At 30.9% G+C, this 13,655-nt stretch overlaps 2 protein-coding genes across 4 annotated transcripts; one reads left to right on the top strand and one right to left on the bottom strand.

Moving 5' to 3' along the window:
* Positions 1-5,395: 5,395 nt before the first annotated feature.
* Positions 5,396-6,088, top strand: LOC128389296 (uncharacterized). The gene is made up of 2 exons (XM_053348855.1): positions 5,396-5,554; positions 5,651-6,088. The coding sequence occupies exons 1-2, from the start codon at positions 5,396-5,398 to the stop codon at positions 5,963-5,965; spliced, it is 474 nt and encodes a 157-aa protein (XP_053204830.1). The 3' UTR covers positions 5,966-6,088.
* Positions 5,980-13,455, bottom strand: LOC128389291 (protein MON2 homolog). 3 transcript variants are annotated; one of them, XM_053348848.1, is made up of 13 exons: positions 13,300-13,452; positions 12,940-13,108; positions 12,805-12,868; positions 11,802-12,694; positions 11,609-11,733; positions 10,169-11,524; positions 9,852-9,899; positions 7,692-9,684; positions 7,473-7,601; positions 7,289-7,406; positions 6,943-7,197; positions 6,481-6,831; positions 5,980-6,394 (listed from the first exon to the last, which is right to left on the bottom strand). In XM_053348848.1, exons 2-13 carry the CDS (start codon positions 13,066-13,068, stop codon positions 6,210-6,212), a joined length of 5,646 nt encoding a protein of 1,881 aa, XP_053204823.1. In that variant the 5' UTR covers positions 13,069-13,108; positions 13,300-13,452; the 3' UTR covers positions 5,980-6,209. The 3 variants fall into 3 exon arrangements, with proteins under 3 accessions (XP_053204823.1, XP_053204822.1, XP_053204824.1); XM_053348847.1 differs by having other exon boundaries at positions 12,940-13,455; XM_053348849.1 differs by lacking the exon at positions 9,852-9,899 and having other exon boundaries at positions 12,940-13,454.
* Positions 13,456-13,655: the final 200 nt, after the last annotated feature.

The following is a 13,655-nucleotide window of genomic DNA, read 5'->3' as shown; positions in this document are numbered from 1 at the left end:
GATGAGCATCAGTCATCAAGATTCTGGGTCAAATGAATCAACAAAATTACCGGTACAAAACTTATATTTCTGCGACTGTACACAAGGTAGAATCATCTTTATTATCTCTATCATCAACATCTTCATCTCAATCATCAAAGATGGGAAAGGATGAAGATAGAGAGAGAGATGATGATGAAGATTTCATTGAGAAACAAAAGAAAAGTAAAAGTATACGAAGAAAACATCATTACCTATCATTAGTCTTTTCTTTTCTAATAATATATTATCTTGTCAAAAATTTTCTTCTCTTTTTCTACTGGACATTAAGTAGCAATGGTCAGTTATTTATCATAGACTTTTACTCTTGATAAGATTGTTGAAAGTTCATAACTATCAATTTATCATCTACTCAATCATTTACCTTCTAATTATTTGCATGGTAAGATTTTTTTTTTCATTCGATTATTTCCAATTGATACTGATTTCCCTTCATTTGCTGATAGAAAACTTTACTCAGAAAATTATATTCACTAGAAGCTTTTATCAACAAAAGCTCAGGTGATGGGGAAAATTATCTGCTTCATTGTGGTTCAAGTTTCATGATATTTTCATTGGCATTTTCATCATGAAAAGAAAAGAGATAATCTTGACTTCTATTGTCTTCCTTTTTCTCAGCATTTGATAAAACTTTTTACTATTAATAGAAAACTGGACACAAAATGACCAGATTACATTAGGATAAAGTTAAGCCTTTTCCAGATTTCGTTTGAAAAGTTGTTTACCCGATTAAAGGACGATTTATAAACTGTTCGTAGACTTAATTGTTATCATTTCAATTAGTCGAATCAAGTAAATTGTGATAACTTTACTGTTATATAATAATATCAAGGCAACATTGATATTTTTGCCTGATTAGCAACAATCAGTATGATAAAAATTACCAAATTGTCAGGGTGAACAAAAAAACAAGTCAAAATGAGACTAATTATCTTAATTACTTGTTTAATTAAAGTTTAATGCACAAAATTGACTATTTAATTGTTAATCAATTAGTTCTTTCAGCTTGACACTTACATAGTTTTTTTTCTCGTATTTTGTTATCGAGAACAACAAAAAACCCAAGACAATGATTAAGATGAAGATGAAGATGAAGATGAAGATGAAGATGTTGGTGATGATCAAGATATTTAATGAGCTTTAAATGATTAAAAAGGATTAAGAGCAATTAGATTGGTTGACAATAATAGAGAGAGAAAGATTTTCAAAATGAGCAAGAAATAAGAATAAGAATAAAAAAAATAAAGTTCTAATATTTACTTTTGGAACTTTCATTTTGTCAGAATCTCAATTCTGATTCACAGAGTTTACATGAAAAAATATTTCCACCATGTGAAAAGATAATTGCAATTACTGAGTAAAATTATTGTGAATCAGGTACAACAATTAAGGATAAGTGCATCTTACCTTGTTAATATACTTTGTCTTAAGCTCATCAATCAATTTATTATAATAAATTGTATGTTAATTAAATGCTTTTCTTGGTTATATAATTTATGAATTATTATTAATATTATGGAATTAGATTATCATGTAGTCTAACATGTAACAAATATTATATATTATAAAAGGAGAAGAAGAAAGAAAAATGAAAAACAAAAGACTGATGATTAAATTGCTACAAAGAATCAACTAAATCATATTAACAATACAATGTTCCCATCCCTTAATCATAATTATATCTTAACTATAGTTGAGATTATTATTAAGGTTAAAATTAATAATAATCAAAAGAAAAGGTAAACAATTAAAACGATAATGAAAGTCAAAGTCACAACACACAATCAATTCAATCTCTTGGTATAATCAAAGATTTACAGCTAATCAATAACAATTTAATCTTAATCAAGTATATTATATACTACATGTAAATCCGAAATAACAATTAATTTTCAGCTCGTTAATTAAACACAAGAGATAATATTGAACTTTTCGAGTTTAGTTCAATCAAATGGAAAAACTTTTTTCTCTAATAATAATAATAAGTTGATTCAGTTCTGATCTATTAAATTGTTTTCTCATTAATATGAGAAATCAATTGACATTTACATCATTTGAAAAAGGTTAATTATTAATTGTATCAACTTTTATTTCTTTGATTTCTTTCAAATTGTTAAAATGGAAAAAGCAGTTTGCGCTGATTGTGGTGGTAATTATACTGATGAGGAATTGGAACTTTCCCTGATCATTCTCATGGGAATTATGTGTCTATTCTTTATAATTCTTTGTTGCCAATGTATTTCTCGTATTCTTCACCATTGTCGACATGATGATTCAGTTAATTATCCGTATCCAGAAAAATATAAAAGCCTTCCACCTCCACCCTATGTAAGAAGCGTCAACGGAGTATGACATGAACCTGAATCCAGAAATGTAAAGATAATAATAATCCAATGATTTATATATTAACCATAATACTCATTAATCTTAATCTTCACAATTATCATCAACATCAACATCAACATCACCTTTTCAACAGTTACACATGTATTTATATATATAATAATATTATATACATTATCTTCATCTTTATCATTGTGAACAATTTAAAATAAAACTTCAATTAACTTGAACCATCAACACAATTAACAAAATAATATTTATGTACATTGGAAAATGAAGAGAATCATCAAAATCACCATGATCTGAATGGATAAGTGAAAAGGTAAAATTTAGTTATGAAAAAAGTTATCATGAAAAATTCAACTATCAACTTTTGATACAATTTTTACCTGTAATCATCTCATCAATTATGTAAACTAAACTTTTAATTGTAAATATTTGATGGGCATATAAATATTTAACCGATATTATAATTTAAACGAGCCACCCAGAAAAGAGAGTAGAAAAAGTTTTCAATGATTCATGAGGATTCTGAAGATACATCTGAATTTACAGGAATTTTCTGTTTCTGTTTATATTAATTCACTTTTCTCTTCTTCCCCTGAAAATATATTACACTTTAAATTCATTCATTTTCCATATGGAACCTTTTTTTTTTCTCATACATATATACATGTATATCTTAACCATGTTATTCATTAATTAACGTGAAACTTGAATTTAAATTAAAAAAAAAAGAGGTAAGAAAAAAAGTTCAGGGAAAATTCATCAATCATTGTAAGTTGACAGCAATCAAAAAGTAAAGAAAATGGTGAAACTCAAGGAATCCATTAATTAGGTTGAAATTTCACTACAACTACAATTTACTTTTTCTAATCAACTATTAGTAGAACTCAAGTTTCTATTCTGATTATCATGAATGATAAATTTACCGTTAGTTTCACCAACGTGAATATATTATAATATTACAAGGATGTAGTAAGTCAAGAGATTCACTTAATCCCTGATGAATTAGTTTGATTAGAGTGATTAAAGTTAACCAATTGTTTTGACCACAATGAGAACCTTTTTTTTTTATTTATATTATCAACATTTTCTATTGTTATCATTCAAATACAGAGAAATTTATTTTATTGATGATGAACCAAAATTTGAAATTAAATCTTAAATCATGGCGAAAAAAAGTTCTGAAAGTAGGTTAAACTTGAAGGAATTCATATGATATTATTTGATTAAATTGAAAGAGATTCGATAACGAGGAAACATGAGATGAACATTGTTGTTTAATACAACTAAATGGTCAATATGTGGTCAGTTAATCTGCTATCAATAATAATAGACCGATGATTTTATTATAAACATATAAGAAAACGATAATAAAAAGTTGATTTTCTAGAGGTTTTTGTTTTACAATCTAAATAATTTGTTGGAAAACAAATTTATTATCTTATCCTACCAATGAGATTATCAACTAAATCATGAAGGAAAAAGGATTAAAGTAACAGTTTGTATCAGAATTTAATATTATATTGTTCAGGAGAATTGGATAGAAAACCAAAATTCTGATACGTGACCATGAAGAATTGATTTTGTTTTTCTCATTTCAATCTATCCATATAATAGAATATGTATTATTGAAATTGAACATTCTTCTTATCCTATTCTCACTTTTTCTCCCTCTCCATGTTATCAATATTGTACCAAGAGGTTAGAACAAAAAAAATAGATACAATTTTGAAGATATGATAACAGAAATTATCTATCTATGTTCTGTATATTGGCCCCATGAACTTGTATTGTTATTTTCACTCAATTTAATCTCAATGGTTCAATGGTTCATGGTAATAGTAATATCATGTTTACATTACAGAGATGAAATATTTTTCCATCCAGAGATATTATTATCTAACCATGTAAATAACTGTTCCCATGAAGGATAACTAACCCTGGATTGTTGAAACAATATATTTATTATTATATGAGTTTAGAATTTATTGTTCAATATAAATATTATTATTTTTTTTTCTTCTCTTTTTAATCTACTAATTTATTAACTATTATTCAATAAGTTTTCTGATTTTCGAATGTTTTTCTTTCCCTCTCTTCGATAGATTTCAACATTGCTCAGTTTCCATGGGTTCATCTGAGATAAATCTGACACTCTTGATATTCAGAGTATTACCATGTTATTATCGTCATTATTTTCTGGCTCATTATCGTTGATGGACAATTTTGAATATCGTTTTCATCGTCATCATTTAATATCTTGTACTTTGGCTCATTCCTTTCTGGTTAAATGCTCAAAGAACGTTGCCTTGGCAACCAATCCAAAATTAAACCACAATTTAATCCATAAAATAATAATAATCATCTAATATTATCTCTGGTTGAGTTTGATATAAACTTTGATTACAACTTGAATCCAAAACTTTACGTTAATTGTTGATTGGAATGGGATCAATTACAAATGGATTGGAATTACAATTTGCAATTACTTTTTTTTTCCTTGATTCTTTCTGCTTCTAATCGAAATGTTCAAATGATCACTCGAAAACTTGTACATTCAGTTAAACACAATTAACTTGATCATTAATGATAAGCTGTGATGAATTAAATACAATTAAATCGATACACAAAATTTGTTATTAAAATTAAAAATTCCATTCCATTTAAATTGGTGAATGAAATTGATATATAATGCAAACAAAGAAAACAAAAACTAAACCATCATCAGCATTATCCTGATTCTGTGTTAATTTTTAAGAAACAATATTCTATTTGTTTCCATAACAATTAATAAAAAAAAGGAAAGAAAAACAAATTTTAATCGAAAATCAAATTCAAATTAAAACTTTTTCGTTAGTTTAAATTACGCGCCTTCTTTTCTAAGCTCCTCCTTTGGCGCGTAAACGATTGTGTTTACAATTGAATTGTTTTTATTGTTACTTTTTATTTTTGTGTCTCCTTTTTGTTTACTCAAATTAATTTAATCTACTTATTGTTAATTGTGATTATGGAAGAATTTGATTCCCAATTTAATCAAATCTTCAATGAGTTGACCAAAACTCTAGTTGAAGATTATCGTTTCAACAATAAACTGGTAACCAAACGGGTTGATCGTTTTAAACGGTTTGCCATTAAAGCGGATAAAGTTTATTTTAATTTCATTAAGGTGATTTAATTGTTTTATGCAAATAATTCAAATTAATTTAATTTATTCTCTTTGTTTTGTTTTGTTTTGTTTCAATCTTTTTCTTCTGTTACACAGAGCTGTTTTGATGATTTTCTCAATGAGGAGGAAAAAATTCATAATGAAATTAGCAGTAATCTTAATGAAGATGAAGAGCTAACAGAATCTATTTTGGAAATAGTTTCTGACATTGAAGAAACCATTGAAGATACAAAAAAGATTATCATTAAAAGCCGTGAACTTAGTCAAGGAATTGATACAATCAATAAAAGGATACAATCGTTTGAAAAAATACAAGTCACTATGAAGAACCTCAATGAAACCATGGTAAAGTGTCAGAAAATTATTCCAATGGATGTTCAACAAAATGCTATGGTTGTTGAAGAAATGTGACAAAACAAATTGACTTATTGACTTGAAGGTGTTTTACTTTGTTTACAAACACACATACACTTTTTTTTGTCAACTTTAAATGGTAATAAAAAGAAAGATCAGTTTTCTCTTTAGTAATAATTATACTTGAGTTATCAAATCAGCATAGAATCTGTCCTTACCAAAGAGTAGAGAGAGAGAGAGTTTGTTACTCTTTGGTCCTTACGTTATAAATAAGCAGCTGATTAAAAACAAATCACAAACGTCAACTACCATTCATAAAAATCTTTTGGCTATTTGTCGGTTTAACGTGTGATGGAGGATGAAGTAGATCCTTATATTCGTGTAGTACCTCTCTTAAAGCTCGATTAACTTGGGCACAATTAGACATTGTACAATCAACTAGATGTGGATAAAGAGAAATCATTTGTTCCCAAACTCCGTGTTCAACTGTTAAAGGAAAATAATAAGGAAAATTAGAAAACATGATCCATATCAATATCATGGAAAATATGAGATGACAAATCAATTGATACCTGTGTCTGGTGGTGCTTTCTTCATGGAAGAAGTCAATGTAGCCAAAGCTTGTAAAACGAATGATATTTCAGCCATTCGGTGTCTTGGTAAAGGACATTTACCACTAAGCTTTTCATCTTCCACATATTTGATAACAACCTCATGGAATCGTTGTAATAATGAAGTTACCACTAGTTTATTCACCAAACCGATATCAGTTACAGGAGTTGCTAGAGTGGTTGATCCTTGGGCTGATAGACTTGGTGTTTGTATGAAAAGATTGGGATTACCTTTAGGACCAAGAAAAGAGAATTGAAGAAGAGTATCGAAACAACATCTAGCAAATTCTTCTCGCAATTTCCTAGTCGATTCTGTAAATGTAAACCAAGAAATATAATGAAGAAAGAAAAGAGAAAATCAAATTAATAACAAAGAAAAAAATTACTTATAATCGATTGATCATAATCAACGAAAAATCTAACCGATTGGTGATCCATTGGTCGCAGAATGAATTGATCCTTTGTTTAGTATTGATACTATTTGTAAAACAAATTCTTTGGGCATTTGTCCAGCATAAGGAAGAATATTATCTCTAATCAATTCGACGACTTTAACATCAAGAATTTCATCACATTGTTGCTCTTCCAAACTCTGATTTAAAGGTTGTTTACTAATCGAGAACAGGAAAGTTTCCAAAGTCGATGCCAAATCGGCCCATAAACTAACAAAATCTCCACCTAATAACAATAATTGATAGTTAATTTAATCATCATTCCAAACAAATTTGCCAATAAAAAAAAGAGAGAGAACAGAATTTGAGTAACATACTAAATTGTCGAGCTATTGGTAATCCAATCGATAAACAATTCAACAAAATTTGATGAGCCAATTTCCATGTCGATTGTGAGGGACAAGCATATTTTATAGAAAGCGGGATCTTAAGAGCCTGAAGAATCAATAAGAATCATTAGTATAATCGATCATAGAATCAAATTAATTAACCATTAATTACCTTAATAAAGGAATGAAGTATTCCACCTTTAATTACAGATCTCCAAGAGGCTGTATGTTGATATAAAATTAAAGCAGATCTTAAACATCTTTCACCAAAGGGTACAAGACTAGCCATGGTCCAATCAGCCTGAAATAGTATTAAGATTGATTAGTTAATCATTGAATCAATTGATTAGTGTTTTGATTAAATTTTGTATCAAAACTAGGAAACACTTACACTTGCTGTGAATTTGTTGGTTGAGTTAATAAGGTACTGGGTAACTTTAGAGGTACTTGGTGAATGACAAGCAAATAATGAAAAATTGAGATACTGATTAATTAATAAAGGTAATAATGGTTCCCATGAATCAGGTGAGTCTCCTTTTGTTGCTTTACCGATAATATCATTTTGAAATGTTTCCATGACAAATAAAATTGATTCTTGAAGAGGTGTCACTGGAATTTGTGTAGCAGATCCTGATTGAATTTCCTGTAGGGTTGCAGCCGTGGACGACATCATGTAAGCCTGAGTGGCAACATCGACTGGGACAGCTAATGCTTTCTCAAGGACGGAAAATAAATTGCTAAAATCGTTGGCTGTAAATGAATCTTTGATCAATTGTAATAGAAAAGGGAAAATTTGAATCAAAGAGGCAAGGAAAGATTGAGAAGGAAGATAAGATGAATTTTGTTCATTTGATGATTTTATCTGCTTATTATTTGAAGTATTAGATGATGAAGATGAGGTTAAAGAGGAAGTAGAAAATGAATGAGATGAACGACCAATGCCACTATCACATGAAGAATCCTCGTAATAATATTTTAAACATTGGGTTCCAATGTTAAGCCACACTTTCCATGCTGTTAACCATAGACTTTTGTGTGATTTGTTCAACGAAATGGTCGGTGGTTTATTTATTGAACTGTTACTTGTAGAATCGCCATCTCCGGTTTTATTAGCAGAGGAAAATGGACCAGAGAGATTATAAGATGATGAAAGAACATCTTGGAAACATTTTAAAGCTGAAATTGAAACTTCAGTGTTTTTTGATTGAGCAGAAGTCTCAATATGGTCCAGTAAAAGAGTCCATGATCTCTCAAAATCGCCTAAAGTTGATATAAATTGGTCTCTTTTAAGGCTGAAAATTCGAGAAACACCAGAAAGGGTTAGAACTTGTGTTTCTGACCATTGCTTTTGAGCGGTGTTACGAGAATGGTGAAGTAAAATTGATCCTGTGTTACCGTTTACACCTATTCCAGAAATACCCATTGACTTAGGAACCTCGGTAATTTTATCGCTACTCGCTGAGTTGGACGCAATTCTAACACGATCCAAGAGAGGGAAGAGAACTTTCCAAAGAACTGATGACCATAAATTGGAATCTAATATTTCACCATGAGTACTCAATGTGGCGAAAAGAGTTTGACTTGCGGATTTTCTTAGAGAGGGTCGTGAATCTGTACATAAATCTCCAAGTTTGGTAAAAAGGCTCATCCATAGGCAACCATATGCTGGAATTTGTGAATTTGGATCAGCATTCACTTCATCTTCAAGATTCTCTTCAATTACTTTACGATTGGAAAATAAATAATCAGCAGTGTCCCATAAGGAACTAACAGCCGTCAAGGAAACATTTAATTCTTGGGTTTGAGAGCCAAACTTTGCAATTGTATCGACAACCAAGACTAAACAAATAGCTGGAATGGATGAAAGAAAATCACGAATAATTAACTGTAAACATTGGAAAGCGATACGAATAAGATTTTCACTTTGATTCTCATTGATGGAGCCAATTATTTCCAATATTTGAGGCCATCCTTCAGAAATTGTGTCTCCAGATGATTGTAATATTTGTATTACACAGTCTAATTGCTTTTGACGGATATCGACATGATTTATAAATGACATGGCTTGAAGTTGATCGAGAAATTTAAATTTCTCACCAATTTCTAAATCTTTTAAGGTTAACGCGTTTTTCACTAAACAGGTAAGCGCCTCTGCTCCCCATTCCCTCATTTTTGATTGTGGATGTTGACAAACTTGCAGAAGATGATCAGTCATTGGTTTCCAGAATATTTTATATCGTTTTAAATTTACAAGACCAGTTTCCAGCATTTTGGCAACAGCAAATAATGAAGGTTCGCGATTATTGTAGGCCATTTCCATGGCTTCGTTTGAGAGTTTACAAAGGGCTTCCACAAGATGAAGTAAAGCTGAATCATCTAATTCCCTGGTTAAAAGTGATAAACAGAAAGCAAAATAGATTAGAAATAATATTGAAATCGAATGTAAAACAATTAAGAAAACATAAAAACAAATAAAATTCTATTAACCAAGGGATAAGGAAAATGAAATACTTGAATAATAGTTAATTAATTAATATCATTTCACACTTACTGCGAACAGTAAAAAACACGGGACAACAAGTTTGCCAAAGGCGCATAACTTGATTGTGACAGCATTTAAAGAGGATAAAAGTAATTGACAAGTTAGTGATTAATATATTTAGTTGTGAGTGATTAACGTTAGTGTTGATTTAAGGATCAATAGCAATTGATTTTTATGACAATTAGAAATGGGAATAAAAGGGAATTGTGATAAGGAAAGGATTTGAGGACTAGGTGGTGAGACGGAACAATTTGTCATTTTGTTGATTGAGAGTAGAGATTGAAAATAGAATTGTAAATCAACTTTGGATGATTAAAAATACTCACTGGCTTGATTCAAATAATCTGGAAAGCATTGCGGAGAGAACAGGAAGATCTGACATTGCAGCGGTGGTAATTAGTGAGCTGGTTGATGCTCCAGCTTCGGTTCCTGGTTTACCCACTTTCAGGGAACCACCAGTGGTGGGTTTTAGGTCCAAAATCCAGGCTAAATGTTGTAAAGTTGTTAGGATAAGATGCCAAGAAGATCCTAAGACAAATCCATAAGAATGAGCCACAGCCAGAATGGCTTTCATACATTGCAAATTCTTGGCGGTTAACATAACTGGTCCCTGTGTACTTGTGCCTGCAGGTACAGAGGAGGGTAACGGAGTTCCAACAGCGACAACTTGTTGACGAAAGTCTGATGATTCTGATTGTGGGGTACCTCGAAGATAGAGGTTAGAGGATAATGAAGTGGGTGGTGGTTGAGTTTGTTGAAGTAAAGTTGAATTATTTGATAAAAGATTGATATTGCTTGTTGCCCAATGATTGGATAGATCAAAACTAGATGATCGACTGTGACACCCAGTTGTACTTGAGATGAGAGTCCCGGTAGAGGCTGAAGGAGTAAGAGAGATGGGTGATGAATTTTCAGAAGCTGTAGGAATTTTAAAAGATAAAATTGGTAAATTATATCCAATTGGCAATGAAGTTTTACACATTGCGGTTATGACGGAATCACGAGGAGTGTTCAACCCATAAAGACCATAGAGTGCAGTTAATTTTTCCATAGATTTCAAAATTGTTTCGGTAATTGTTTCGTCAGTTGAGGCATCAAGTAAAAGGGCGAAAGCAGCAACAAGTCCACTCCAACTAGAGTTCAGTATTGATTCATGTAGCGCTTTAGTTTCAGAATCTAATTCATTTATACGAGTTAATCTCAATTTTGAAGTAATTGATTCTATTGCAATTTCCTTAGATTCTTTTGAATCAGTTTTGTTTGGACCATCGATTATGGTTGATATGCTTTCAACCACTTCGAAAAGACAATGTAAAGCAGTAGTTAAACCATAGCCATCGGGTACCGTTGGAGCTTCCAATTTGTCCAATTGGTCAAGAAAATAACTCTTACTTTGTCCGATATTTAATGTAAATATTACAGGAACCCATGTACCTCGAAGGAGGAAAGCGGGTTGAGGAGTGACAACTCCACTTGAAGAGTTAATTTGATTAGCATTCGGAGTATTTGGTGGTGTACCTGATGAAGATGCAACTGTCGCAGCATTTATCAATGAAGAAAGTAAACTGGGTGTAATTGGAGGGGAGATGAAAATAGATTGACAATAAACTCCAAGCGCTACTATTATGTCTCGGAAAATTTTCGAGCTGTTAAGTTTCATATCATAGAATTGGCAGAATGATCTGAGAAGATAAAAAAAAGAGAAACAAAAAGTGTGATTGATTAACAAAATTGACATCAATTAATGGCAATTAAACGCAACTTACTGTAAAAGCTTCGGTTGTTGGCTCATTTTATGGATCACTTCTAATGCTAGTGCTCTTTGCCAGTTAGGTTTATCTGCTTCAAGAAATTTGATCAACAGTGAAAGGAAAATTTCACATTCGGTAATCTGAAATGAAAGAGAAAAACAATGATTATCAATAAATAAATTAATTCGATTGATTTGATTCAAATTACCAGAAGAGAATAAAAATTTTGCACCAAAACAGTTACTATTCGTAAAAGTCTAGTAGATATTGGAAACATTGGTTTATCGGAAGAGGTCAAGCTACTTTGCTGTCCATCCGATTGATGTTGTTGAGATTGTTGTATTTGTTGTTGTTGTTGCTGTTGTTGTTGTAATTGGTGTAACATTGAGTGGTGAGGTTTATATTTGATATTAGGTGAGAACAACTTGATAACAAGAGGACAAACTTTTTCTTTCAATAAGAAACTGAACTCTTCATGGCGTAAGAATATATCTGAAAAATTGGTAAATATGGATTCCAGTAACTCTAAACCGAAAGTTCGAGTCATCTCAATTAACCCTTGTAACCAAAAGGGTTGATCACCATTAACTAATTGTACCAAATCTTGGAACAACAGGAAAGCATCTCGAGCAGCAGAACGAAGAGATTGAGGTGGATTTTTAGATCCATTTTTCAGCTCCTCGTAATTAACCACAATCTTGGCAACATTGGGATCATCTATTTTATCCTCAGCTTGGACTCTCTCAAAGACAAACGATACCAATTGTCTAATGGTGGCCGAGGCTGTATTATTAACAGTTTGATTTTTGGTAAAATGTAAACGGAAACATAGAGCCAATCCTTTGGCAAGAGCTTCTCCTTGGACAATTTCATTGGTAGAAATGAGAAGCGTCATTGTTTGTAATAATTTCAATTCTTCAATTTCATTTTCCATCAGATTCCATAGACAATGAATTAAATGGACGGTTGCAGTGGTCGAAACAGCTTCATGACTGATTAACCTTTGAATGGCATTTAAAGATATAAGAACCAACTTAGGGATCTTTGAATCACATGCCATGAAAAAAGGTTCCAACAATTCTGGACTTTCTGATAGGAGAGCTGATTAAATATGAAAGAAAAGCAAATGAGACGATTAAAATTTAGAAAATTATGGAAACAAAGGATCATTAAATTGATTCAATGAAAGAATAGATTAAATTGAAACTCACCTAATCTCAGATCTGTGTGTTTACTTGATGCACTTCGCAGCTTAACAATACCAGCCTCAGCAGCCTAGGAAATGGACACGATAGAAAGGGAGAAATTAATTTCCTTTTAATGATTAGAAATGATTGACAACTTACCTCTTTCAGGGCTGGAAGTTTCCTTTTAGATTCACTTGAAATATTCCTCAGATCAACTTGTAATGAATCAAGAAGCCTTTTACCCGATGCATTGTTTGCAGTTAAAGGAGCTTGAGTCCGTTGAGACATATTGCTTGGGTTAATATTTTTCTCTTCTCTCTTTTATAAACTAAATGACAATTTCAACCAAAATAAAAACAAATTTATAGAATCTATTGAAACCGGAAAGAGTAATAAAGAAATATAAATTTCTTTCCTTTCCCAAATTAATAAATTAATAAATAAAGGAGAAGAAAAAAACAGGAAAACAAAACCGATGGAAAAGGTTGAAAGGGTAAAAAGATTGGCCAATTTTCTCACATTCTGACAGTTAAATGATCAATTCACGATAACACTCATGTTAATAGAAAGTTTATCACTTAAATTACAAATAATAAATAAGGTGTAACACTTGAGTAATTAATAAATTGTAAGAAAAATCATCAACTAATAGACAACAACGTCATCTGTAACAGTGTAAAAGCCAAGCCTGATTAGGGGTTTTCTTCATATAAAAAGTGGTAAATTTCATTTCCATGAAAACAATTTGAGATTTTGATCACAATTAGACGATCAGATTGTCTCATGTTGGATCTTAATTAGAATAATCTGATTTGGGTGGTTTGTTTTAATGATCGAAAGGAAATCTGATCACTCAGATTGAAATTTAATTTCTT

Source organism: Panonychus citri, unplaced genomic scaffold (genome assembly GCF_014898815.1).
Source record: "Panonychus citri isolate SS breed McGregor unplaced genomic scaffold, ASM1489881v1 Contig00107, whole genome shotgun sequence".
NCBI lineage: Eukaryota > Metazoa > Arthropoda > Arachnida > Trombidiformes > Tetranychidae > Panonychus > Panonychus citri.
Note: the sequence above shows the minus strand (reverse complement) of the source record. Positions and strands in the feature narration are given on the sequence as shown.

Excerpts from the sequence above, each read along its gene's own strand:
- LOC128389296 (XM_053348855.1), top strand. The coding sequence starts at position 5,396 with ATGGAAGAATTTGATTCCCAATTTAATCAAATCTTCAATGAGTTGACC. Across the intron at positions 5,555-5,650 it reads TTTATTTTAATTTCATTAAG|AGCTGTTTTGATGATTTTCT; the intron begins GTGATTTAATTG and ends TCTGTTACACAG.
- LOC128389291 (XM_053348847.1), bottom strand. The coding sequence starts at position 13,068 with ATGTCTCAACGGACTCAAGCTCCTTTAACTGCAAACAATGCATCGGGT. Across the intron at positions 9,900-10,168 it reads AGATTATTTGAATCAAGCCA|TTATGCGCCTTTGGCAAACT; the intron begins GTGAGTATTTTT and ends GTCACAATCAAG. Across the intron at positions 7,602-7,691 it reads CCAACAAATTCACAGCAAGT|GCTGATTGGACCATGGCTAG; the intron begins GTAAGTGTTTCC and ends ATACTATTTCAG.